General features: G+C 41.0%; 1 protein-coding gene across 4 annotated transcripts in view; it reads left to right on the top strand.

Moving 5' to 3' along the window:
• Positions 1-27,840, top strand: part of NAV2 (neuron navigator 2) — a 387,234-nt gene that overhangs the window by 334,160 nt on the left and 25,234 nt on the right. For 3 of the 4 annotated variants that reach the window (XM_066187506.1, XM_066187504.1, XM_066187505.1), the window contains 11 exons: positions 652-790; positions 5,916-6,207; positions 7,126-7,828; positions 11,114-11,581; positions 12,589-12,654; positions 13,864-13,908; positions 16,124-16,284; positions 18,681-18,869; positions 24,658-24,710; positions 25,982-26,005; positions 26,115-26,189. In XM_066187506.1, the coding sequence (XP_066043603.1) occupies positions 652-790; positions 5,916-6,207; positions 7,126-7,828; positions 11,114-11,581; positions 12,589-12,654; positions 13,864-13,908; positions 16,124-16,284; positions 18,681-18,869; positions 24,658-24,710; positions 25,982-26,005; positions 26,115-26,189 (2,215 nt within the window). The remainder of the gene's footprint in view (positions 1-651; positions 791-5,915; positions 6,208-7,125; positions 7,829-11,113; positions 11,582-12,588; positions 12,655-13,863; positions 13,909-16,123; positions 16,285-18,680; positions 18,870-24,657; positions 24,711-25,981; positions 26,006-26,114; positions 26,190-27,840) is intronic. The other variant, XM_066187508.1, reaches the window with a different exon arrangement.

Below are 27,840 nucleotides of genomic sequence, written 5' to 3'. Positions count from 1 at the left end.
TGTGAATATAACTTTTGCTGCCCAACCAGAAACCTCATTGCAATCTCTTTGTTACAAGTTTGTAAAGCAAACAGAAATGCAACAGGGAGGAGAGTCTGGAGCTCCCATAATCTGAAGCTGAGGTTATAAATAGCTAGAGAGCTGCCAGGTGATGTGCTCTTAACCTTTTGCAAATGACCTATGAGATATGTGTGTGTATATATATTTGCATTTCTGGCAATAGTTATCCAGTGGACTGAAATGTCTCCACAGAGATCCTTCCAGGACAGTATTTCATTGTTTTTGGAGATGGAGCACTTGTAAGCCAATTTATAAATCTCTTCCTTGAGCAGCTTACTTACACTGCCAGGGATGGAGTGGCCAGAGCTTCTCTGAGCAAACCTGTGCTAGGGTCTCACCACCCTCACAGAGAAAAATTCCCTGCTAATGTCCTTTCATGCCACTACTTTCCCCTTCTCTGGGACTGCAGGCACACCTTTCAGCTGAGTCAGGATGAGCTGTGTCACTGGTGCCCTTGGCTTGGTGATGGCATACACTGGCCTTTTTGGCAAGCACAAGTGGGCTAAGGGTTGTAGAAGTAATGCTCTTCCTTTTGAATGATGTCTTGTCTTTTGACCCTTGTTTTCTCCCTCTGTTGTGCTTTTTCTCCAGCTGGGATGACAGCAGCTCTGTCAGCAGTGGGATCAGTGACACCATAGATAATCTCAGTACTGATGACATTAACACCAGCTCCTCCATCAGCTCCTATGCCAACACACCTGCCTCCTCCCGCAAGAACTTAGATGCACAGGTAAGAGCTTTGGTTTATTCAAGTAACGCTGGTATTTATTCTTTTCTCTGTGCAGGAGATGTAATTGTTTTAGGTTGGCTGAACTTGAACACACAGCCAGCCTTCAGGATAGACAGTATCAATAGTAACCACCTTGTCATTCATGGCATTTACAGATATTTCCTCTGTGGGTAGAACCCATGGCATCTCTGCTGTGGTGATATTGGGTCTTGCCTTCCTACAGGCACTGCTGCACAGAAAACAGATGTAAATGGAATTTTATATAGATTTTTTTTTTTAGGCCTAGGAAAGGAATTACATTTTTCTCTTAAATAATAGGATAGGATGAAAGTTCAAAGGCTGTTTACACTTTTATCAGCTATGTAAGCATGCTGAGCAAATGAAATGGATTTTATTCCCAGAGCTGTGTGTTATTGAAGGCTTTCTGTGTTTGGCATCATTTCGTAGGAGGATTAACTTTGCCTCCATCAGCAGCATACATGTACATTTTGTGCTCAGACACCACACATCCAAAGGAGGTGGAACAAGTGAAGGCATCTAATAGTTTTTCATTGATCAAATAAACTGCTTAACACAGAGATTTGCACTAACTTAAACTGTTTTGGTTTTTTTAACCAATTGGATAGATTTTTGTTTGGGAATGTGCAGGACTAGAGTCCAGCTTTGTTCTCTGTGCAGCCTGCTGGAGGGACTGGGGTGCTGTGTGCTGAAGCCACTGGGATGTGGTGACCTGGCAGTGCCACGGGTAGAGGAGAGGGATGTCAGTATGACCTGCTCCTCTGTTTCTTCTCTCTTTTAATCTTCCCCAGTCCTTTTCATCAGTGGATCCTAAATCTGGTTTTCACATCAGTTTTGATGCAGACATGTGGTTGCTGTGAAGTGTTGCTCTGTCTCCAGAGCTGTGGTGCAAGCACAGAGTCGTCTTTGTTCCCTTGCCATGCAGTGCATATTTGAGCCTACACAAAGGGTTTCCAGGTAGCCTCTGGTTGCCTATCAGCGACTGCACAGGCACTTGGAACTGCTAATACAAGTCCCATGCAAGCTGGGAGGAGTTGAGATCTGTCAAGCACATTTGTCATTACCTGACAGAGAGTAAGATGGGCCACTAGAAGTATTTTTTGACAATTGTTACTGTCTCAACATTTTAATTCTGTTGGGGGTGGGGGGGGAAGGAAGACTTAGGGAGACGTGACTAAACGTTAACCTAAGGGAAAAAAATAAAAACTCATATGACTTCTATCTTCTGATGGATCAGATTCTTGGAAACACCTCTGAGAGATCAAAATCTGTGTTGACAAACTCCTCTTCCTTCTCCACAACTATTACAGTATCCAAGAAGGTGCAGACAGACACCAGAAGAAAAGCAGCTGGAGCTTGTTCAGGCAGTAGAGCGTAGTTGTTGGCACAGGAAGCTGGGAGCCAAGAATGTACAAGTCGTGTTTGCAATTTTTTGGTGTGATGTGTGTCTCTGACCGGCTTCTCTCCTCAGTTTTCGTGAATGACAATCTTCATTCCAGGTTATCTGCAAATTATTGCCTGTAAAATACTTCATTTTCAGTGGAACAAACTACCTGAATCTTGTCAGCCCAGGGACTGAAAAGAGCTTGGAGCGCTGAAATGTATTGCTTGCAGGGTTAATTTTTTGCTGCCAATTGTAGACCTCAGAGCTCATGCTGCTCTGAGTGCTGCAGAGACACCTTTTCTGTCTTTCCTGAAGGACTCTGTGATAGCCAGTACCCAGGTTTGCCTTCCCCAGGGTGGTGAACCACAGAGGACTAGCACACATTTGTAAAGGGATGTGGACTTCTCAGGGTGTCCCTTGCTTTGTTTCTCCCAAACAGTAGGCACTTTTGAGCTGCTGTGATTCTGTTACATCTCTTTGAGAGGGTACAGAAGTTGGATTTCAGATAATTAAGGAGGGAGCTTGAAGCTAATACATGTGCAGCTGGGAGTCCAGGCAAATAATGCAGCAACATCAAAGGGAGGGAGCCTGAACATGTCAGTGTCTGCTGATAAAATCAGTAACTCAGGCAGAATCATCTCTGCAAAGAAAGGCATAGTTGCAGTAGGAAAAAATCTCTGTGGAGAAGCTGATTTTCAGAGCTGATGAGTACCCCATACTCCAGAAGCTGTAGTTTCTCCTTCTTGGAGAAACAGGACTTAAATATTAACTCCATCTTCAGAGACATTGATAGCTGTAGCCTCTTTTTATAGCAGTAGCCTCTTTTTATAGCAGTAGCCTCTTTTTATAGCAATGCAGTGAAGATGTTTGCAAGTTGTTTTGAACAGGCTCGTGATGGGGACCAGAATTTGCCTTACCATGTTCCAATCTCCTGCTGTGATTATGCCAAATACCAAACCACTTAATGTAGTTACATGAGTTTTGGCACCTTAGTGTTTTAACTTTGTATTGCACAGAATTAGGTAAGTTACCTTTATCACAGTCCTACATACAGTGTGCATTTAAAATCACATCATATGCATACTTGAAGGAGAAATTAGGGACCTGGTGGGCATTTGAAAATAACTTATTTAACTGAAATACGATGGGAGAAAAAGACCAAGTAATAAATTCAATCATGTGATGGTAAAAAGATCAGAAGACAGAAAGGTTCCTTTAAATAGAAAACTGCAGCATCCCTAAGCAGTTGTATAAGGTGACATCTCAGCAAAGATGGGTTTGGTCTGATCACAGCTTCAGATCTACAGAACTTTATAAGTGAGTGGAGAAATCCTGGTGGTTTGCTCCCAGCTCAGGCTTTGCTCTCAGCTCGTGCTCGCTGTGTCTTGTCATGACCTCCAGCCCAAGAGTATTTCCACTTTCACCCTTCCAAGCGGGTGGAGTTTCAGCTGCAGTCCCCAAGCCAGGTTTCACTGTGTTTTGGTTTTGATTCCTTAGTCATGTTTCTGTGCTGTTCTCAGTGTTTACCATTAAACAGAAACACCTCTGGCCAGAGGGATTCACAGGTGGAGGTGCAGCATTTCAAAGGCTGCAGGAAAACTTTGGCCCTGGGTGTAGTAGTAGAATGAAATGGAGGAGGGCAAAGGTAGAGGACTTCCTGTAGTGCTGTTCTCTCCATGGAGACTGTACTAATCTTGCAGATTAGGGGAGGGGAAATAGAAGGTACAGGAATATTTCCTAGTCAACCAAAACTAGAAAAAAGCCTTTACTAGCAAGTAGGTGTATTTCTTGTTCTTGAACAGTAACAGTGCATACACACAATTCCAGACAAGGAGCTTGGAACAAGATACTAAAGTGACCAGGTGGGGAATGGTGGCTTTGAGATGGCTTTGTTGGTTGATTATTTGGTACTTTTTGCCTGTGCTCTCTTCCAAGATCTGTGAATGCAGGAGATGTTTGCATGAAACAGTGATTTTGGAGAGACACAGAACATAGGAAGAGTCTCACTGTGAATTTATTACACACCTACTGATGGTCAGAAATAAAAAGGTGACCCACCAGCCCCAAACATGGCAGGCATAGGAAGAAAAGGGAGGAAGAGAGCAAAGATCCACTCAAGCCTATGCTTGCTCTCTTTGAATGGAGAGGCAGGGAAACAACATTTGCATAGCACGAGGGAAGTACAAGAATATAATATTATCAAAATTCATAATTCAAAATGCATGTTAGTCTAATGGCTCAATATGTAGATGAATAACCCAAGCCCTGTTTCCCGACTGAAGAAAGACCGTTGTGATATGTGGTGTCAGCTTTCACACACTGATTGCTTAACTAGTTTTTCAGGCTTTAAAAAAAAAAAGTAATTACAGTAAAAAACAGAGGAAATTCAACCACAGTTCCCTTAAATTCTTTAATATTAATGGTGTGATCTGGTAGGAAAAGTCATAAACCTAAAACATTCTTTAGGAACTTAAAAATGAAAGCTGAAAAGCATGGTAAATAATCTTACAGCTTCTCCTATGCTGTGTTTTTCTGATTATCCAAAGGGAATAAAGTCTGTGAGCTTTATAATGCTTTGGGATATTTAAAATAATTTCCTTTTAAATAATTTATTCCTTCTGCCTACCGCACAGTTCTGAGCACATTCATCTTGTGCTGAGGCTGCAGGGCAGAGGTGGCACTCAACTGCTTACCAAAACCCATCAGCTTGTACTTGGGAACTGCCAACAGTCAAATCTTGAATTGTCAGTCTCTTTCATGGTGCTGTGGTGGCTGGAGAACAGTTCAGCTGTGATTTTTTTTATCCTGATCAGAGTCAAATGCATGGATATTTGTCATTTGGGCCTGATCACAAAATGGTTGGTTGTGGTGTTACCTCATTTGCCAAATTTAATGAACAGCATTTGACAGGAGTAAAATTCTGAAGAAGTAATCATTAGTGGAAAATATTGATGTGTGGGAAATATATGAAATATTCACATATGTATAGGGTAATAGATTTAATTTAGCATTTCTGAGATTTTGGCAAAGGTCTGCTAATGAGAAATTTTTCTGTTTGACATTGAGTTTAGCAAAATTCTTCCTAAGAGACTGGTAGCAGAATCAGTCTCTGCAAAGAGTATGGGAAAAACAGTCTGCAAGAGAAGCTAAGGGTAATTTATATATTGAAGTCAGTCTTGAGTATTGTTAGAAAGTTTTTCTTCAGTTCTTGGGTGTCCTTCTACTATGTTAGGATAGAATTAGCAGCATTCCACATATTCGGATCTGTTCCAAAAGCTGCCTCCTCATGCTCTGGAGATCAGATTGCCAGACAAGAGATAAGAAAGCAGCAGGAACAAAGGAAGGCTGGCTGCAGAGGTTTGAAATGCTTTTTTGGCATTGCAGTAAAAGGGTTTGTCAGAAATTTGAGATGGAGGATTATAAATGTCATGGGGCTGAATATGTCCTTTATAAATCAAGTGGGTTTTTTCCCCCTTTATTTATTCCAAGGGGCATGGCTGTTGTGTTTTTTTGTGTTTCTCTCACAAAGCATATTAAAAAAATATGTCATTGCTGGGGTTAATTTCTTGCTGTGATTATTTCTTCATCAAAGGCACATCACATTTGGTGGTACTGGGAGATGCCTGCTGAGCTGAGTAATCAGGTTGATGGCTCTTACTTATGAAGCTTCTCAAAAGAAAGACTTGCTCTGAAAGCTGTCTTGCAATTCCTTATCTGTCCTAGACTGATGCAGAAAAGCATTCTCAGGTGGAACGGAATTCCTTGTGGTCCAGTGATGAAGTCAAGAAATCCGACGGGGGATCTGATAGCGGCATAAAGATGGAGCCGGGCTCCAAGTGGAGGCGGAACCCCTCGGATGTGTCGGATGAGTCGGACAAAAGCACCTCTGGTAGGAAGAACACTGTCATTTCCCAGACGGGCTCCTGGCGACGGGGCATGTCAGCTCAGGTTGGCATTACCACACCAAGGCCCAAACCTTCAACCGCCCCAGGCACACTAAAGACACCTGGAACAGGTGAGAGAAGGCATAAGATGTAAACAAGCAAAAAAGTGTGTTCGGTGTGAAAACAGTTTAAATACTTTGCAGAGGCAGAACCTGAGCTTCAGGTAATCCTGTCTGTATTTTTAGGCATTGCTTTAACCTAAGCAGCATCTTGTTTCTCCATGTTTCTATTTCTGTCTGAAAATGTATATTTCAGAGTAGTACACCCTACTAGTTGTTTTCATGAAAACGCTGGTCTTAAGCCAAGCTATTTATTTGGCACAGTATTGCTGTGTGAAGAATAAATAATGTAATTTTAGTTTTTGAAGTCGCTGTTAACCCAGAACATACGATATATATGGTATAGATTTTTTTCCCCCCCTTACTAAACAAGCATGCTTGTTTATACTAAACATGATTTCTGGCTTTTAAGTGTATTAATGATTTTAGCACTTGCGGATGTGTGAATGAAAATTGATTGAATTTGCATAATCAAACAATATAATTTAATACCTCTCTTTTTATTAGGTCTTGTACGCAATTGTATATGAAAAAGTTAAAGTTAGATACTGCCTTGAACAATACAAATGCTTTAACAATGCCTTTTAGGGAGATTGTCCTATCAGCCGAACACTACTAGTGCGTAATGATAGAAATGTTCAGTCTGTGGTAGCTGCAGAGGGAAACTTTTTTTTTTTCTTATCTGTCACTATTATGTAAGGCTGTTCTGCTTTCCATATTCTCGAGGGCAAAGGCACCACATATTTTCTTTGGCAAGTCTGCATGTGTAACTCACTAGAGTGGCTTGTAAGTTCAGTGCAGACTAGATCATAACTTTGAACCGCACTCCAGTTGCTAACACGCTTTTGCTTTTCATGCTGCTTTGAGTTTCATCATTTGCTTGATGTTTTCAAGTCATTAAATATTAGAATTCTTTTTCTATTTTTGTAGGGAAAACTGATGACGCCAAGGTATCAGAAAAGGGTAGACTATCTCCTAAAGCTGGACATGTTAAACGTTCCCCATCAGATGCAGGACGCAGCAGTGGTGATGAATCCAAAAAGCTTCCCACAAGTAACTCTAGGACAACTGCTGCTAATGCTAATACATTTGGATTTAAGAAACAGAGTGGGTCAGCCGTAGGCATGACCATAATCACTGCCAGTGGGGCAACTCTCACCAGTAGATCGGCTACCTTGGGAAAGATCCCCAAGTCATCTGGACTCATGGGTAGGACCACTGGTCGGAAGACTAGTGTTGATGGCTCCCAGAACCAGGATGATGGCTACTTAGCACTTAGTGCACGAACTAATCTTCAGTACCGTAGCTTACCCCGGCCCAGTAAATCCAGTAGCAGAAGTGGAGCTGGGAATAGATCTAGCACAAGTAGCATAGACTCCAACATAAGCAGCAAGTCAGCCGGGTTGCCTGTCCCTAAAATCAGAGAGCCTGCCAAGGTAATCCTTGGGAGCTCTCTGCCAGGATTAGTCAATCAGACTGATAAAGAGAAAGGGATTTCGTCTGACAACGAAAGCGTGGCTTCATGTAATTCTGTTAAAGTGAACCCTGCATCACAGCCTGCTGCTAGCGGAGCTCAGAGTACCCACCAGCAAGGAGTCAAGTACCCCGATGTGGCCTCTCCCACTCTGCGCAGGTAGGCAACAAATTCCTCGGTTGTGCAGTGGTGTTAGTGGGAGCTGAATGAGCAGCACCCTGCCAGCCAGGCCTGGCTGGCTTTGGTGCAGCACTTACTATCTAGTGTCCTACTTCAAGGTCTTTGTATTTATATTTAATTTCACCTAAACAGGTTGGCCAGTGTTGTGGATACTTTAGACATCATCACGCGACAGCAGCAGAAGTCTAACGTTTAGGGAAAAAACACAAAGCTGTCTGGCAGAAAGTTTGGCAATTATCATTTTTGAGTCTCCTTGTTGCAAAAATCAGTACCTGAAGGCTTTTATCCATGCAGATATCACCGGAATAAGAATTTTCTCACCTGAAGGTTACTGAAGAGTTCTTGCACAGATGTGTATGTAACAAACCTGGAAATATTCCAGTCGTGGATCAAACTGTAAACCAGCAACTGGAGGGTTATCTCAGATTTTCATGATGACAGTGGCATTGACCTGCCATGCTTAGATTCACCCAAAAGCAAACTGTTATAAATTGTGTGGATTAGCCCAGTATGTTGCAAGACTCAACGTTTTAGCCTGTGTAGAAGAACCCTAAATAAAGTTACTGTCTAAGCTGGGTTAAATTTTCTTATTTTAATACTATTTTTTGGACAAAAGTCCTGTCTTCTATTTATCCAGGAGTACCCCACACACTAACATTAACGAATAGTTGGTGAGGAGCTAATTTGTTGATGCAGTGTATATCAAAGCCTTGATATTGGTGAAAAGTTCTGTTAATACTATTTTTCAACTGAATTTGAGTAGCTTGTCTGTTTCAAGTTGCAGTGTTTTGCATTTCATTTTGTCGTGATGCCCATAAAACCCATACAGTTATGCTCCATCATCCTGCTTACAGTGATGTGAGAAAGCCCCATTCCATCTGAAGCACCAGTGCAAGCATAATGGCTGTGATGGCAGCTTAGGCTGATGCTGTAAACTGTTTTTAGATGGGTGGTTTTATTTGAAGAGTCTGTGTGAGGATAATTGAAGATACTTTTTTTTTTGTACCTGGTTAACAATAGATGAGCCATGTGCTTTGGAACCTGTAATTTTCATCAATGGCTACTTAAAAACTCCAGTGGGCCTTTCACTTCTGTAGGATACACAATGAGAAATGAAGATTTTCCATGTTTTTAGTGATTTCAGTGTGCCTCAGGCACATTAGTAGGAATGTGATTGGGAATTTTACTAAAAAGCTACATTGCTGGCTGTGTAATGTGAAATGCTTTGTTAGAAATACATGAAACTTCAAAGAGCAGGCACTGAGGCTCAATTTAACTATCCCCTCATTTGATTTACAATTTCACACTTGAATTTTCACCAACCTGTCAAAGTTGTCATGTGTTGAAATGCGTCAGAGTTGAATTGGGCCTCATCTGCTTATTACTGATTTCTAGAATGACAGTAAAGAAGATTTGGAGCCTAATTTTCATAGTCAGTTGAGTTGCAGACATTGTTTTTTGCATACTTCCTCTTGGCCCTTGGTAATTTTTTCTTGCTGTTACACGGTGAATTAGAATCCATACCTTTGTAATGATACAGACTTACCTCTAAGTTTGGGAATATATGTAACTTCCATGTTGTCATAAACAGGGAAGAACTTAAAAACAGCTTTTAAGTCTGTTGTGTGGGTGTTTGGAGCTTTTAAAGCTCTGGGATCCTTTCTTTAAGAGTGATTTCCCCAGTGCAACTGAAGAGGTTGTATGCTCTCTGGCATAGGAATACCTTAGGGAATACCCTAAGCTGCTATAGCTGCTGAAGGCTGTGGAATCATGGACTGTTTTGGGTTGGAAGGGACCTTGAAGATCATCTCATTCTGACTCCCCTGCCATAGGCAGACACCTTTCACTATCCCAGCTTGTTCAAAGCCCCACCCAGCCTGGCCTTGGACACTTCCAGGGATGAGGCAGCCACAGCTTCCCTGGGAAACATTGTGCCAGGGCCTCACCACCCTCACAGCAAAAGAATTTCTTCTTTATATCTGATCTAAACCTGCCCTGCCATTTGGAAGTGTTGTCCAAGTGCCTTGTGGCAAGTAGGCAGCAGCAGCTGCCCACCTCAGGTGTGCTCCAGGCACTGGAACTGCAGGAAGCACCTGTGCAGTGTGGACACTGCTGCTAGGCAGCACTGGGCTTGCTCCAGGTGTGCTGCAGGTGCCCAGCTCTCACACCTCCTGTGTTTCTGGGAGGTGATGGACAGAGTGACGTAGTGTCCATGTGTCCAACAACCTGGGCATACTCCAAAGCAAAGAAAGTTCTGCCTGGTGCACGCCCACCCCTAAGTCTTTAGGAACACTTGTATGGAAGTGCTGTAGTCCTCCGTTCTGAGAGGTTTCACCCACAGTGAATGATAAATAAGCAGATCCGTACAGGTATGTGTGAGGAAAACTGAGGTTCCAAAGGTAGTTACAGGAGCCAAGTGGCAGAAACAAAAGTAATGTTTTGGGGTGGATGTTTGAAGCTGGAGTGGAAGGTACACTTCCTTCCTAATTTTGAAGATTGGTTTTGGAATGATTGATGATTTAGTCCAAAGCATGTTTACTACTGAAGCACTTGGATGCTTCTGAGAAGTTTCCCACTGACTGTTTGTGAGGGAGCTGGGGTCTTTGTTTCCTTGGCAGTGCAGCTGCACCACAGGCAGCAGTGATACTGCAGTCAGCCTCCTCCATCCCCTCCCTCCCTGAGCTTTGGAACTCACTTAGCTATTTACTAGCCAGGTGCCAAAAAGCAGGTAACATCACATTCTCCACTAAAAAATACCAAATACTGTTTCCAGCCAGCTTGGCTTGTGGAACCAAACAAGGCTACATTTGGTATGAGTACATTGTTGCATCCCAGCAAAAGCTGCCTCTGTGCAGAGCATGTGGTGATTTGTGCAAAATTTACCTGGTCAGTAGGCTTTCAGTCTCTAGTGTTCCATACATCAGATTGTTTCTCTGGTGTCCTTTTCCTTAAGGAACAGAAGATGATATGATTGTATCTTAGTTCTGTGAAGCTGCATTTTAGCTTTGTGAAAGTATTGGTTGATGATTCAAAGATGACATGCCTGAGATAGATTTGAAGCTGTTGTAATTGCCTCTGGGCTTTATTGCAAGGGACAGTGAGCACAAGGAGATTATAAATGTATAGTTGCATATGTACAGTCTAGGATCATGTACTCAATACTGGTTTTCTGAAGCTAAGATGATATGTATGGTCTAGATAGAAAATATCCTTGTGTTTACTATTCCATTTTATGTATTTTTCATGCTGTCTTCTTTTTTACAGACTTTTTGGTGGCAAGCCTAGTAAACAAGTTCCCATCACAACAGCTGAAAATATGAAAAACTCAGTAGTCATCTCCAACCCTCATGCCACCATGAACCAGCAGGGTAACCTTGACTCCCCATCTGGCAGTGGTGTGCTGAGCAGTGGGGGCAGCAGTCCCCTCTATGGTAAAAACACAGATCTCAACCAGTCTCCACTGGCCTCCAGCCCCAGCTCTGCACACTCGGCTCCTTCCAACAGTCTGACGTGGGGCACCAACGCCAGCAGCTCTTCTGCAGTTAGCAAGGATGGCATTGGATACCAGTCTGTCAGCAGCCTGCACACCAGCTGCGAGTCCATAGACATCTCCCTGAGCAGTGGAGGTGGCCTGAGCCATAACTCTTCCAGTGGCTTGATTCCAGCCTCCAAGGATGATTCTCTGACTCCCTTCGTCCGAACCAACAGTGTTAAGACTACGTTGTCTGAAAGGTTAGTGGGTTTTTCTCTTGTTTCTGTGTTTGTATCGCAAGTGGGGATGAAGCCCTGGCAGCAGTAGCCAACGCTGCAGATTCAGATCAAGTAATGCCTCTTACCTTATAATGCAGGTACCTCCAGGACTAGAAAATATAGATAAGTTATTCCAGGAAAGGAGCCCAGTTCAGAGCAGGAGGATGGGTTCAGATGAGGTTTTTCATTTGCTCTCACAGCCAATGTGACAACTTTTTTTTGCTACCAGGTGGTACCTAATACTTGAATTTTGCATTTTAGGTTATCCTTCCAAAGATCTGCTGTTAATTGACCTGATAGTGATATTTTAAAAAACCCTCCAATTTAGATTTGAGAAGTCAACCATTTCCTGTCAAACTTTTTGATTATAGAATTTGATAACTTTCAAACTGGAGGTGATGCTGAAAAGACAAGTTCCCATCTCCATAGTCATTGGATCACTTCTCATCCTCTCCCTGCTGCCTTTCCCCATCTCCAATTGCTCCCTACAGTATTTCAGTACAAGCATTCATGTGAGTGCTTCGTGAATCCTGTTGGAACCTGGATCCAAGTGAAAAACATCAGCTGAACTGTATTTCAGACTGCTCAGTTCCCCAGCTCTGTACACAATGAGATTCACTGGTACTGTGTGGGCACAGGGTAGGACCTGGGAGGAGGGAACAGGGCTTTTCCACCATCAGAGTTGGATTGGTGGCACACTGAGCTGACACTGGGCTGAACTTGGCAGTGGTCTCTGAGGGACCCCTTGTAGATGGCAGGAGAACCCTTCCAAGCACTGGAGGAGATCAGCTACGTCCTGATGTGTAGTGATGAGTTCAGGTAGCAAGGTTTTTGTAGCTGTGTCTCAATGGAGAAAATTGCACCCAAATGTAATGTTCTGACAGTTTGGGGTTCTGTTTGTGTTTTATTATGACTCCTTTTTGTTCTCTCATCTTTTCATTCTAATACTCCTTCTCTTGTTTTCTGTCTTGTTGGACTGCTCTTTCTAGCCCTCTTTCTTCCCCTGCTGCTAGCCCCAAATTCTGCCGAAATACTTTGCCCAGGAGACAGGACAGGTAATGCTCTCTCAGGACAGGAGTATGCTCAAGGCTGTAGGTTTTGTTGCCCATCTCAGTGAAGCAAATTGTTTTGTGCCAGACTGTGCTCAGTTGAGTGCTTTGCTGTGTTCATCATCCAGGTGTGAACTGACACAAAGACATGCCAGTGAGAGTCCCTGCAAACACCCAGCTACCCACCCAGATCCATCTGGAGAGGGGCTGACAGCACAGTTGGCATGGTTTTGGTGTTGCTCTTGTTTCTGGAATGTCCTTTGGTTTGGGGGGGGTATTTTTAACCCACCCTTCGTGTCTTTGCCAAAGGCAATTTGAAAATCGTGCCTTTTTTTTTTTTTCCCTACAAATCTAAACTCTCACTAGCATTTCAGCATTCCTCTGGCATGCTGCTTTTCCCACTGCCTTTCTGGCGTGTCCTTTTTGTCGTGAAGTCCCTGTGTCATTCAGTGTTGTCAGTCTCTTACTGCAGCTTGGCTCATGAGTGTTTTCCAAGTACTTAGGTACATTCATCCTTGTACAAATGAAGGCTAAAGTTAAGAAAAGATGACACAAATCTAAACATTCCAGCTCACTTTTGCTCACTGATGTAACTTTAATCAGTCCCATACTGTAACTTAGCTATAAGGGTTGTCATTTAATTAATTTGCTTAAGCATGGGGATATTTTTTAAAAAAACAAATTAACAGGCTCTGCTCATCAGTTGTAAAAACATAAACTGAAATCGTTGAGTTTTGGGTGGCTGGTCGGTCCATTTTACTTTGCTAATGGAACTTAGCCTAAGATCTGGGAATTTAAACAGTCTGGGCTCAATACCTCTATACAGTAGTTAGTTGCGTTCCCTAAATGGTGTCTGCTGAAAGAAATGATGGGGAGCTGGTTTGGACTTGAAGATTCCCATCAGGTTTTACCAATAGCCTGCTGAAAAGCGTATTTTTAAACACCCATTCGATGTTTAAAGAGCCATTTTTGTTCATTGTGGGTAGGAGAGACAGTGAAATGAGGCTGTGAACAGATGTGGTTCATTGGCATGGTACCAGCTGCATGTTTGTGCAAACTCCACCTGGGTGAGGAGGTCTGTGCATGTTTCTGTAGGGAGGCCCCAGCACCTTTTTCTCTGAAAAGGTGGTGCAGATGTTTGTTTGTCCTTCGTCCTGATCTTACTCCTTCCCTTTTGTTCTTCTCTGAAGTTCTTTTCTTTTAACTTTTCTGCAGCGACCCACATCTTGATAGGAACACTTTGCCTAAGAAGGGACTCAGGTATTGGTGTTTCCACATGGTTTAACATCTTTTGTGGTGCCTTTGGAGTTTGCTTTGTGTTTCTGTTGTGGCTGGTGGTGATGGTCGCAGTTTGCAAGAGGTGGCAACAATACTCCTTCTTTCTTTTTTCCTTCTTGCTTTCATTCTTTCTTGCTTGCTTTCTTTCTTTCTTGCTTTCTTTCAATCCTCAAAGAAGGCCATTGACACTTGTGCTTTTTTCATCCAGTGGCCTCTCTGCTTGAGCAAGAATTCTGGTTTTTGCTGGCTTAATTGCTGAAAAGCATCTTGAACCTTCCCTGGGCTTGATTTAAAAATAATAATGTTGCTGTTTCCATGGCTGTTACATGAAATGACCTGAGATCATTTTAACTCTGAGAACCTTGGTGGTGTTACATAAATAGAAAAGATTTACAAGATCATGCCATACCTTTCAGGATGAAATTGGACATATTAATTAAAAAAAAAAAAAAAGCATCAGAATACCTAAATCTATAGGGCTCTACTCCCATAGAAAATAACAAAAAAAAGTCACCAAATAAACTTTCAGCATTTGTCTTCTCACGTATTTTGTACATCTGTAAGGCAGTAATTTTTATAACATACTTTTTTTCTTTTCCATTGATGCAAGCAATTCTAGCCAGAATTACTGTTAGCTATGTTAATTAAGTGCTTTACCTGTTAGAGATTTTACAGAAGGTATCTTTGACAATTTTGGAAATTGCAGCTTCTGAATTGCTTAATGCAGCTTCTGGGATCACTGCATTGGAACTGCAGCTGTGATTTTTTTTCTGTGCTATGCATCTTGTTCTTCACAGCAGCCTTGTCCCGTGAGGCTGAGTACTAAAAGCCTTTCTTAAAATGGCAATTTGTTTTAATGTTTCTATGGTCCTCAAGTATTTCTCTAGTAAATACTCTCTTCTAAGACCAAAACATTTGAGTGCTGAAGAGGTAGGTATTAGTGCTGAAAATAAAAATAAATCTGTAGTGTGCTAAGGTAACATGACTGTTTAAAGCCCCTTTCTAAATAAACTGATTTATATACAAAGTTTAAGAGATGCAGATTGATTGTCAGGGACTGCTGCTGAAGTGTTGAGGCATAAGCAGAAGAATGATTGTATTTTTTGAAAGCAGTTTGACTTTTTAACTTATTGCAGTGTTCCCATTGATTTAAAATAGTCTTAGTAAGTGATATCTTACCGCAGGGTATTTACTTGAAGGGAATCAAATTAATTAAATAGATAGTATCAGCAAATAATAGGCTCTAAGTTTTTGGAAGGAGAGCTAGTAATCCATAAATATTTGTCCAAAGGTGATGGCATAGCCCAAGCCAGACACTGAATTCCATCAGCAGACAAGTGTTTCCATGATGCTCTGGCTGTTGATACCTGTACCCTATCACGTAGCTCACAAAACACCTGTCCTGACATACCTATTTTTCACACACATACACAATAAATCAAGTTTAAGCTGAAGCCAGTGGGTGTTTTGCCACTGATGTTGGCATGGACCATGTTTCTGCTGTTTTCATTGCCTTCAGAAAAGGCTAAACATAGTCTCCTTTATGATGTTTAAATGCTGATAGTTTTGAACTAAATGGGATACACCTCCCCAGGCCTTATAAGAATGTCTCTGGAATATAAAATATTGGGTCACAGCTTGTTGAAAAAAGTCCTGATAATGGCTTTGTTGACTTGAATTTGGTTATAATATCAGAAAAAGTCAGCTAATATTATTGATATACCAAAATATTTGAATAGTGTTAGAATTTTGGCATAACTTTGGGAAAGGTTTTCCAACTTACAGTTTCATTTTTAAATCATATGATGTAGCACGCACTACATTTTATCCTACAGTTTGACACTGCACAACTTCTACCTGTAACTTTTGGTTCACTCTGGTTTGATTATACCTGAAGCCATAGGAAAGAAGTTTGTGGTTTGGTTTATTCCCCCAAACAGAGGTGAAATCAATTAGGAACATGATGGAAGAGCTTGGAGCGCTCTTTAATTCAGAATTCTATTTGGTTTATATTATTCAATTCTTTAATGTCATATGAGGATTCTTCCATTTTTCTTTCTCTGTCTCTCCCACTCCAAACCTTGTGACATTTCATGATTGGTTGGGGTTTTTTTGTTTGGTTTTTTTTTGTTTTTTTTTTTTTTTAACAAAATAGTCAAATAAATATCAAAGTTCATAGTGAAAATTGTTTTTGCAGGTATACTCCATCCTCGCAGCTCCGTAGTCAAGAGGATGCAAAGGAATGGCTCCGGTCCCATTCAGCAGGAGGACTGCAGGATACTGCTGCCAATTCTCCATTTTCATCTGGATCCAGCATAACATCACCCTCTGGAACTAGATTTAACTTCTCGCAGCTTGGTGAATAATTATCTGTTTGAATAATCACAGCAGTGCATTGTATGTCCTGAGAACAGCATATGTTACACAAGATCATTTTCTTTCAGCAGCTCCAAGGCCCACATTGAACCTGAGGAAGCACTTTCATTGAAATGAGAGTGACTAATTAGCATCATTATCTCATATGCCCAAAGGTGCCATACTTGCAGTAACTTTGAAACTGCTTCTCTGGGAGTAATCAGATTCCTTAACATAAATTGTGAGTTTTATAAAATGCTCAGTAGAGCTGTCGGGTAATATCATACATTGGGGTGCTTAGAGGACAGAGTAAGATGTTTCCTGCTGTACAGTAATAATTCTCTAAAATCCAAGCATTTTACTTACTGCCTGTGCCAGTCTCATCAGTTTGGTGTTTTGTCTTGGTCTTTTCCAAGTGGATGGTAGGAAAACTGCAGAAAGCTCAATCAAGCAATATATAAAAGTCAGGGGAGTTTCAGGTCAGAAGAACTGCCATTCCTTCACTTAATTTCATTGATAAACACATTTTGAATGAAGGAAACAATGCAAGCTGATTGGCAGGATCCATGAAGCATTGCAGGTTTTAGTTGACTCTATCAGCAGTTGAAATAACCTGATTTAAAGTGCTAGTGGGGCTCATCTCTGGTGGGCTCGTTAAATATGACTTAGTTGCTTTGCAATTTCTTCAGGTTTGTAAATTTTGTCGTTAAGTGACATTTGGAAAGAAAATGCCTGTTTGTTTATGACTTTCAGAAGTCCCTCCATAATAGTTAATATTATTATTTAAAATAAATATATTGTTTATGATAACTTCTAAATAATAACTAGTTTATATATAATAATTATGTGCAAAATACTTAAGCTTGTACTTGTGAACTTCTTGTGCGAATTTGGAGCAGATTGCACAGCCGCTTATTCCTAGTGTAGTTTACAGTAATGACATTCTAGAGTCTTTCTTCGAGTGTTCTGGAAAAAAATGTATTCAATAAGTGGCTCTAAATAAACTGACACTTAGCAAAATTTCAGCTGAATATACACACGGCATGGCTACATTTCCAACAGCTAGCAAACTGTCAGGAAAGTTAATGAAATTCAAAAAAATAACCAAAACATTTGTCATAGGCCCAGAAGCTTAACTCATTACGTGTAGCGTGTTGGAGATTATTCGTATTAGCTTCAAAAGCTATTAGGCCACAAACAGCAATGAATACAAAAAAAAAGAAAATATGTTTTTCTATGTTCTTAAGAAGAGAACTTACAGATATTGGATTTAAGAGGGGTCATTGGATTTAATTCAAGAGCAAATGATGATATGAAAGTCGAGTACCCTGTAAACTGAATTATCCTGTCTTCTACAATAGTCTGTATCAGTTAATGATCTGTGTAAAAACAGGCAGTGGCAGCACACCAAGAGGAACCTGCCCAGATGAACAGTGATTTTGTTCTCTTCTTTTACCCACAACTCAACTAATACTTAGTAAATAGCAGGCATAATTTCAGCACGAAAGTTCTTTTGAGAAATGTGAGATTGGAGTATTTTTGTACTCTAAACACTGGCTAGGAGAATATTGGCTTTTAAGGCAAAACTTATATTTTACAGTCCTCAGGTCATCATAATGGAAAGAAAGTTCTGAAATATACAGCTATTAGGAAACTAAAGCTCTTTATATTTGTGACTAAAATACATAGAAAAATGTCATTTTCCTAGAACTTGAAGGCTTTGAAGAAGGTAAGTCCTGCTCTGTATAGACAAAACACTACCATTTTTGTGGAAGAGCAGTTCCAAATTAAATGCGGGGTTATTTAGTTCATGCCTGGGAGGTGTTAGTGAGGTGACCGAGCTTGTTTGCGGAAACACAGAATATGTAAAGATATAAACATTTCACATGTAAACATGTAAAAAACACATAAACATTTTAAACACCCAGTGTTCAAAATGACCTTATTTTACTTGAGTTTTCACATTTGCTAGCCTAGTTTGCATCCCTCTTACTTGTCCTGATAATGGCTTTGTTGACTTGAATTTGGTTATAATATCACAAAAAGTCAGCTAATATTATTGATATACCAAAATATATCAATCATATGTTTTTTCTCTTACTCGAAAAAACAATGAAGCTTGGGGAAGACGATATCAAAAACGTGTGCCTCTGAAGTAGGGGTGGGGGGGGGAAGTGCTTGCATTTTTGGAAGCAAAAAAAGGATAGAAAAAGCCACGCAAAGAAAAACCAAGTGCACAAATCCGTGGTTGCGGTGGTAACAGCGTATGTTGCGGGTTTGTTCCACAGCCTCAGGTCAAATGTCATGTTTGCTTGAGGGTCAGTGCCTGCTAGCACAGAAAGCCTGACATTCCCAGCTCCCAGGGTTCCAACGGGGTGTGTGTGTTGCTGTCCTTGCAGCGAGCCCCACAAGCGCGGCACAGATGAGCCTGTCCAACCCCAGCATGCTGCGCACGCACAGCCTGTCCAACGCCGACGCACCCTACGACCCCTACGGCGACACGCGCCTCCGCAACAGCTCCATGTCCCTGGACGAGAAGAGCCGCACCATGAGCCGCTCCGGATCCTTCCGCGACGGCTTCGAGGAGGGTCAGTGGAGTTCCTGCAAGGCTGGGAGTGCTCAGAGGGTGGTGTTCGCACGGGAGCTTGGGGCTGTTCTGTTCCAGCACGGCTTTCGTGGTGTTCGGGAAAACCGTAGTCCCAGTCGGGGTTGTTCTGGTTGTAGGCTCAGAGTGTTGGAAGAGACCCGCGAGGATCGTCACATGCAGCTCCTGGCCCTGCCCAGGACACCCCAACAATCACCCCATGTGCCTGAGAGCACTGTCCAAACACTCCTTAAACCCTGCCAGCCTTGCTCCTGTGACCACTGCCCTGGGGAGCCTGTTCCAATCACCCTCTGGGGTGAAGAGCCTTTTTGTGATATCCAACCTAAACCTCCCCTGACACAACTGTCATTGGTCACCAGAGAGAATGATGATGTTTATTTAGTGATTGTTTTGGTCTGACGCTGGAAATAAGTCCCGTACCTAGACCTTGGCTGTTCAAAAAATGGCTTAAACATAATCCTGTGCTTCATTTTTAGTGCTCTCAGAACAACTAATTCATGCACAACTAATTCATGCACAACTAATTCAGCACATTAGTGTTTCTTCAATAGGGGTATTCTGAACTTGCATCTCCACTTATAGTGGAGATCTGTACAGTCCAACTGCTATCACTTATCTATACTATAAGTTCTACTTATAGTATAGAAAAGTGATAGCAGTTGGAGTGTTTCTATCCCAGTAATTTTTCCAGTGTTTAATCTGTACTCAAATAGTTTTTCATTTCTGCTGAATACAACAGATCTGGCTTGATACAACAGATTTTTCCAAAGAAAGGAATTGGGTAGTTCTTTGAAACATCTAGGCTTGTCTTTTGAGTGTTTCATCTTCTTTTCAAATATGTAACCATACCTGATAAAAAGAACCCATGTAAACAGAATAAAAAAAACATTTGCCTGTAAATGAATATTTAGTTTGGTTGCTCCTGATCAGGCATCCTTTTGGCTGTAGCAGGAGTGGCTGTGATTACACATTAAAATCCTCAAGCACTGCACTTTGAAAAGTCAGGTGTGGAATGGTTCATAGGAAACTCTTTCAACATTAACCCTTTGAGTCTTAAATCTCTTTTCTGGCAAGGGTTGGGAGCTTGATTGTACTTTACAGGCGACACAAGCAATCAAAGGATTGCTCTTTCCTCTGCTTCTGAAGACCTGCACTTACTCAGCACTGTTAATACAAGTGCCCCATGATTGTTGCTCCCCAAGAACCAGGCGTGCATGGGAGCCACACTTCAGTGCTTGCAGAAGCGTTTGAGATCCACAAAGTGCCTTCCTGGAGATTCTGGTTATCCTGTCACGGGTTTTTTTTGCCATTGGAAGAGGTAGAAAATATGCACTGGGTATGTCTCTGGAAAGATTAATTAATCAATTGGTTATTGAATTTAGTCAGTCTAACTTCAGTACATTTAATTGTATTTTAGAGGTCTGTGGCTGAAGTTTTCGTTAGGGATTGAAAATTATTAGAATGATGCTGTAGGGCTAAAAGCTGGGTCACTGCAGGAATTAACCTTTGCTTGCTCTCAGAAAGCTGAATGATGATAAACAGTCAAAGACTGCCAGATGCTCAGTCAAATTCCATGCTGTGATGAACAGTCATGCCCTTACTAAATTGTCTCCTAGTATAATCTGTGAAGGAATTTGAATCACTGCATCTGTGTTGCACTTCAGTGATTTACTGAAAGAGCTACTGCAGCAAAACTTACTTGAGTTTTATTGAAGACATCCTCCAAAAAATTGTAGCCTTAGTCATTTAACCATGCTCAAAATTGCGGCAAATCCATTTTGGCACGCTGGAGGTTAAACTCTCTCTTGAAGTTCAGAAATTCTTCTCCAGCAGAGAGGCTAGTTGGGATAAACATTTAATAAATATTGCAATATTTGAAGACAAGCTATTAAGAAAAAAAGAAAAGGAAAATATGAAAAGAGTTAGGTGAAATGTTCTATGAAGCACTTTTTATTCATTTGAAGAAAGTAATAAAAATGAAATCCAAGACATACCCACTAAGTTATGGACATGAAAGTGGTTGGAAAATACCACTTTTGTATCTGAGGAAGGAATTAGACCCTGCAGTGGACATGCTGAAGATTCCTGTTAGATTTTCTTCAAATTTTCAGTCCTAAAAGGATAATAATATTTTACCAGATGGATTGAATGTTTGAGTGTTGTCTCTCTTTTTTTGTCTTCAGAAGAAAGTTCTTCTATCACTTCCCTGGCTGTAGAGAAGGCAGGAGTCACCTGCTTTTTAGCTCCTGCTTATTTGTCAGGGAATCACAAGGTCGAAGTGATTAAGTGTTTCTGAATATAGCAGAGAGTTGCTTTCACCTTGAGAGAATAGATCAAAAAGTATTAGAGAAATTTAAATTTGTGGTTAGTGAACAAATTGACTTTATACAATCATCCAGTGTCAATGGAGCATAAATCCAGGTCTTAAATAAAGCTCACCAACCTACATCTTAATTATTTCCTAGCACATAAGATCACAAGACATTTGCGTCTCATTAACTTCAGGAGGGCCAAGTTTTATTCTTTAAAGCCTTTTCTTCTCCTGTCTCTGGGTGTGAAGTACAGTCATGTTCTCTCACAGCACAGCATGTAGGTGGGGAGGTTGGTCAGCCTTGCAGTACAGGACTCTTGTGACAGACAGGGTTCAGGGCTATGGAGGTGCCAGCAGGAAAAACTTCCAAACTCGCCAGAACTTCACAGGGAAAAAACTCAGCGTAAAAATTTGAGTGGTCTCTTGGCTCTCCAGTTTCCCCACTCCCCCAGCCAACAGTCTTCCCCAGGAGCTGGGCTGCCACTGGCTCCACCCTGATACTTCAGCCTCCAAGAGAAAAAAATTGTATTTGTTATCGTTGGGATATAAATTGTTATTCCTTTCGTGCTACTGACTGCAATACCAGTTGTTCTTTCTGCTCTCTGGGCAGATGATCATGGCTAGAGCCTTTCTTTTCTAGCATTAAAAATGATACATGCTTGCCTGTGCATTTACAGTGCTGTAAAATAATAGCTTCAGACCAATTTGGGTTTGTAGGCTGCGTGCAGATGCATGCTGGCTGCAAGAAACAGGAATTGCATCAAGAGCATAACTGCCTTCAGGCTCCTAATAAATAGCCTTCAAGTAGCCATCTGCAGATACTTTAAAAGGAAATTGCACAAATACATTAACTCCTTAGTTGTTCTGGAAGTGAGAAATCTGAAATTATGCACAAGTTCAAACAATGCACGTGAGTCACCATTCATGGAGGAATTTAGGAGCCATGTGGATGTGGCACTAGGGGACATGGTTTAGTGATGGCCTTGGCAGTGCTGGATTAATGCTTGGGCTGGATGATCTTAGAGATCTTTTCCAGCCTAAATAAATCTATGCGATGGTGGTGTTTCACAAGGCAGGAGTAGGATTCCCAGAATTATATGTCCTTTCCCTTTTTCCCTCATTTTGAGTCTTCTCTCTTACAATAAAGTCCCAATGTGATCTTAAAAATTCTAGCTGATCCTAACTCCAAAGATGTGTGTGACCAAGTCCATGGTAAAGGTTTCTGTTTCCTCTCTGGCCAGCTGGTAGGGCTCTTTTTTGGTTACATCTCTATTAGGAAAAAGAAATTCAACAAGGAAAAATACAGAGAGGCAGACCAGGAAATAATATTCTGTTCTCTGTATGAGTCCATTTGTGGCCCTGTGCAATATTGCCTCACTTTGGGCTTTCCATCTTGAAAATCTTCAGGGGAAAATGCAAGTAAAGAAAAGTGAGGAGACCTTAAGTGCAGAACATCTGTGATACCAAATTAAAATTGAAATCTTCAGCTTGGAAAATGATGGTTGAAGGGGTGTATATTGAATTTGGTTTGTTATGAAGAGATTGGTTATCCATTCCTTCTCTTAGCACAGGGCTGTAGAGGCACCCAAGGAGCTTACTTGACTGATTCAGCAGCAACTCTAAAACAATGGCAAAGAATTGAATTTCTGAGCACAAGAGAATTTTTCCTTACAGACAAAATGTGTCAGTGGATTCAGTAGCAGTTAAGCAAGTTAATGGTAATGAGGTCACAGCAGGCAAAATCATAGTTTGGCTGCAGTTTCCATCCCTGGAACTTCCATCTCTGCTGATTCCCAGAAGGTTCAAAGATGTACCTGGAGAACAATCACTGTGTATCTGTCCCTTCTTTTCAGTAAACATGGGCTGTGGTTGCAGCCAGGACTGGAGCACACCATTAGACAGAGCCTGGCTCTGACTCACACCACTTATTTTTATGTTCTTAATGCACTATAGTCCTTAATGCCTAAGCAGAAAGATCATTTTCATTGAAAATATGATTACCCAAAGAAAGTGAATGGGTGTGAGGTTTTATTTTACTTTCTTGTGGGTTTTTTAAATTGTCTAAAATTCCTTCAGAAGCCAACTTAGACCTTGTTTACTTCTCTTTCCAGTATTGCCTTAGGATATAATGTCAGTGGGAAAGCAGAACCCATTTATTACGAATGTAGAATTGCAGTAGGTAATTAGAGAAAAATGGCATCTTTCCTAAATGGTTTTGGTTGGGGTTTTTTGGGGTTTTTTTGGTTTGGTTTTTTTTCTTTTTGGCTGGAGGACTTAGAAAAAGTGATTTTATGCTATTTCATATGATTTGTGTTCAGTTACCTGAACTTTGAATGAAAGTTTCAGTTCAGTACTATTTGTTTCTAAAAAGTAAAAATAAAGGAAAGTAATTTTTCATGTTTCAATAGCAGAAAGAATAGCTTCAGGTACTTCTTGCAATAGTGTTACAATATATGAAATGATGCTATATTTATATGTAAATCCTGATGCCTGAGTGGTGGTAACAACCTTGAGAATCACAGAATAGTTAGGGTTGGAAGGGACTTCTGAAGATCATCTAGGCCATCAGTGTATAATTTATTCCTTCATTTAATTTAAATGCAAAAATTGCTTGAAACTAATCCTTTTCTGGAAAGTTTTGTAGCCATGCTTTCACTGTTCATTTCTTTATGAGAGAACAAATTTTGCCTTGCTAAAAAAAAGTCATTGCTTTAAAGAAAGATCAAGAAACTGTGCAGGGAAAGGGAATGTTTGGCTCATTGATGAACTGATACAGTCAGCAGAAGGAAGATACAGCTGCATTTGGAGGACAATTCACAGGCCTAAAATTAGACAATGTTTTTTTATCTTGGGTCCTCCACATCTTTTGCTGGAGCGTCTGGTTACACACTAGAGCTGGGTGTTAGGGTTTCCTCAGGAGATTCCCATCTTGGTCTGCTGCTTAAAAAAAACAAAAAAAACCCCCTCAATCTCACCTAAAACTGAAGATTAAATACTTAGGTTTAATTTTGGAATCTCGTCTGCATTTCTTGGTTTTTGGTTTTTTAGGTTTTTTTTTTGGTTGGGTGGTTTTTTTTTTGTTTGTTTGTTTGTTTTCTGGAGTAAGCCCTTTTGCAAGAATTTTAAGATAAACTGTCCAGAGAAATATTTAGTTCAGAACAGATCTTCATCAAAACTTTTTTAAGCTTTCTTGGCCGCACCTTGTTTTCCCAAACAAACAAGTCTTAAGAGAATTTTAAAACAGCTTTACCAAATCCAAGGTTGTGGGTCATGTGAGCTGGCAATGCGTGCTTCAAACAGTACATTATTGGTGCAATAATAGAATTAAGTTTATGATGGATGGTGAAATTTGTGAAAAATATTTCTTCAGCAGATTGGTGGTTGACAGTCGATGATTTATGATGATTCCACTCTGTGGTTAGTGCACTTACATTTGTTGTGTTTATTTCCTTCCCTTTAGTGCATGGTTCTTCTCTCTCTTTGGTGTCCAGTACATCATCAATTTATTCCACAGTGAGTATAATGGAATGAAGAGTTTATTTATTCATCAAAATTATGGAATTGACTGGTCTTGCTGTGCTAGTTTTGCCATTCAAGGAGCAGGAAAATGCCGTTTTCATTTGACTGTGTTCTGAATGCTAGCTAGGAAAGGAATGTTTATGTTCTTGAAGATGCCTGTGGATATTTAGCAGTATCCTCATTAAACACAGACTTCAGTGGCCTAAAAGCAGCCCTTGATTTTTTGAGTCTGTATTTTATGCTGTGCTAAGTAGGTTTTGCTACAAAGCACCTCAGTAGATAGGAGGAGATTTGAACTTCATTAGAGCATCCCAGAATTTGCTGAATAAAGTCATCCCATCCTTATATTAATGATTTGCTACTAAAGAAGTTTTAAGTCCACTTTTTAATGCACAGATATTAATAGTTCTAAAAAAGGACCATTAATTTGCTCTGCCAGTTACATTTTCTCCACAAGTGTGTATTCATTTTGGTTATCTGATCCTAAAATAAGGCTTACTGGAGTTTGAAAATAGAGGGGAGCACTCAGAGCTTCAGGTTCCTGTTCCTACTGCATGAGTGGCCCCAATTGTGTGTTTGGATGCGTGTAATTTTCCTGGTGAGTGGTAGTGGGCACGTTTACTTAGAAACAGTGGGAGTGTATGACTTCCTACCCCATATTTCTCCTTGGCTGATAACTGTGGTTAGAAACTGGCCATAGCAGCCACAAATCTGTCATGCTGACCACAGTGGATGGTCAGTACATCCACTTGGCATCCTCCCAACTGGCTGTGTGTCCTCACTTTTTCATTGCCACAGGGCGTAGGCAGCACCCAGGTGGGAGGAATTTTTAATTTTTTTTTTCCACATCACTTTGAAATACAAAAGTGTGACCTCCTTCCCGTAGAGACCTGAGCGTGGGACAAAGGGAATTGCCTGGGATCAGCCAAGTTCTGCGGCAGTCCTGGTTCTTCAGAGCCTCGTGCTCCTTGTGGACAGAGCCAGGACTTCTTCACACTTCTGTGGTTGGGATCAGAGGTGCACTGGTCAGCAGGCTGGGAGGTGGAGCCCAAATTCCTTCCTGCAGAAGGAAGTACATCCAGCAGCCTGTTTTCCTTTTCCTTAAGAGTAAATAAATTAGGGGATTAAATTCGAGTGAGTATGGATGTGGGAATCCAAAATAAGGAATCCATAATAGAGTTTTTGAAATACAAAAAGGGAATTTGCATAAATTTGCCAGGCTGATTATGTTGTAATATCCTCACATGCTTCCTTTTATTTTACAGCCTGAGGAGAAGTGCCAGTCAGAGGTAAGAGCACATCCTCTTTGACAAGCATAAATGACACTCTGCACTGTGTGTCCTGCTGGTTTATTTCTCCTTGTTATGATGCACTCAAGTGCTCTCTTCAAACCCACAGATTCGCAAGCTGCGGAGAGAATTGGATGCATCCCAAGAAAAAGTGTCAGCTCTGACAACTCAGCTGACTGCTAATGTGAGTACAACTCTGAGAGCAAACATTGACCTGGAAAGCATTTAATGCAACAGCTACCACCCAGTTTTTATAAGCGACAAAAAGATTTCATATGTATAACATTCAGTTTGTATTACTGATGCGTTTAAAGAAATGACTCCATGCAAGTGTGGGACAAGTCCAAAAATAGTTTCCTCTGCCCTACTAAATTATCTGACACCTTTCTTTAAAAACTGAGTTAGAATATCAATTTGGCTTTGTATTGTATGTAAGCCATCTTCTTAAGGTCCTGAGAAAATCATGGAGGAACAGGGTCTTTTTTTAGAAATAGTGTCTTGCTTTGACATTTGGATTGAATGAGACAGAGATAAATATTATAATTGGTCGGAATAAAGGTTAATAGAAACTTGGACTGAAACGCATTATGTTTTTCTGTTGCATAAAGCTGTGGGTTAATGGCATGATAGATAATACTGGCACGAGGGTCTCTGGAAACTAATTTAAAGTTAAGCCTAAAGAATGGAGATACCTGACTTTTTGTCAGTGTAGACAATACTTCTGCTTGTTCCTTTCAGGAATCTGAGGGATAAGTAATTTAAGACACTTGGGGAAAAATATAGTTGGAATCCAGGAGGTGCTGAGGCAATACTGTATGACCCTGTGCAAGTTTATTTGTGTGTTCTGTGCTACAGTCACAGACAGCAGGAATCTGCAACACAGAAGCTTGCAAGGAAAACAAGCAATTCTAGAGTAAATAAGCTGCAGATGAATAGTCAGCAGATCAGATCATACTGACATCCTGGTTTATGGGAGTGAATAAACAGCAGAACATGTGCTCCTTGAAGGGGACATTCCTGTCCATCAGCTCTAGGAATAGGGGGAGTACAAAGGAAAGGACAGGTTTCACCAGAGCAGTATCACAGGAAAGGTTCAGGGGGAAATCTGTGCTATCCACTACAGGCATCACAGTGCTTCATTCAGCTTGAAAATGGGGCCGGAAAACCAAGAACACAGTTAAAACGGAGAAGTCAAATAAAAGGGCTTTGACTGCATGAAACCACTTAGTCACTGTCCCAAGAGGAAAAGAAAGCAGTTTAAACATCTTTCAAAAGTTAAATCTTATATTTGCCTTTCAAATATAAAGGGGATGGGTACATGAGTTGGTTTTCCCCCAGAAGTTTCTTTTGCTTGTGGGAAAGCAGGACCAGATTCTCTTGCACAGGTTTTTAATGATGTTGTTAAATAACCCAGCTTGTGTCCTTCGAACAAAGAGCTTGTCAGCTGAGCAGCTCATTTGCCTCTGCCTTGGCTTTATTGCATTCTCCTTGCCACAGTTCAGGGTCACTGGGCTGGTGCTCAGCACAGGCTGCTCACTGTCTGGCCCAGCTGCTCTTCATCTGCCCAAGAATTTCTGTGTGGTTACTGCCACTCTCTTTGTGGAGAACAGTTTTTAATGTACACTCCTGTATGTTTTTGTTCTGGGGTCATTTGGGTTTTTGTGGGTTTTTCTTGTGGGCTTTTCTCAAAATAAAAAAAGTTGGCATATCATTTGTTATTTTGATAATATTCCATTTTTTCTTAGTTCACTTTGGTAAAAATTTGCAGTGTTTTATTCATGCTATTTAAACTTCTTAGACTTGAGGCTGCCCCTGATTTTTCCATAAACTGGCAA

This window comes from Chamaea fasciata, unplaced genomic scaffold (genome assembly GCF_029207755.1).
Source record: "Chamaea fasciata isolate MVZ Bird 193981 ecotype frontalis unplaced genomic scaffold, bChaFas1.0.hap1 SCAF_7, whole genome shotgun sequence".
In the NCBI taxonomy this organism is placed as follows: Eukaryota; Metazoa; Chordata; class Aves; order Passeriformes; family Sylviidae; genus Chamaea; species Chamaea fasciata.
The sequence above is the reverse complement of the archived record's forward strand: the minus strand, read 5'-3'. Positions and strand labels throughout refer to the sequence as shown.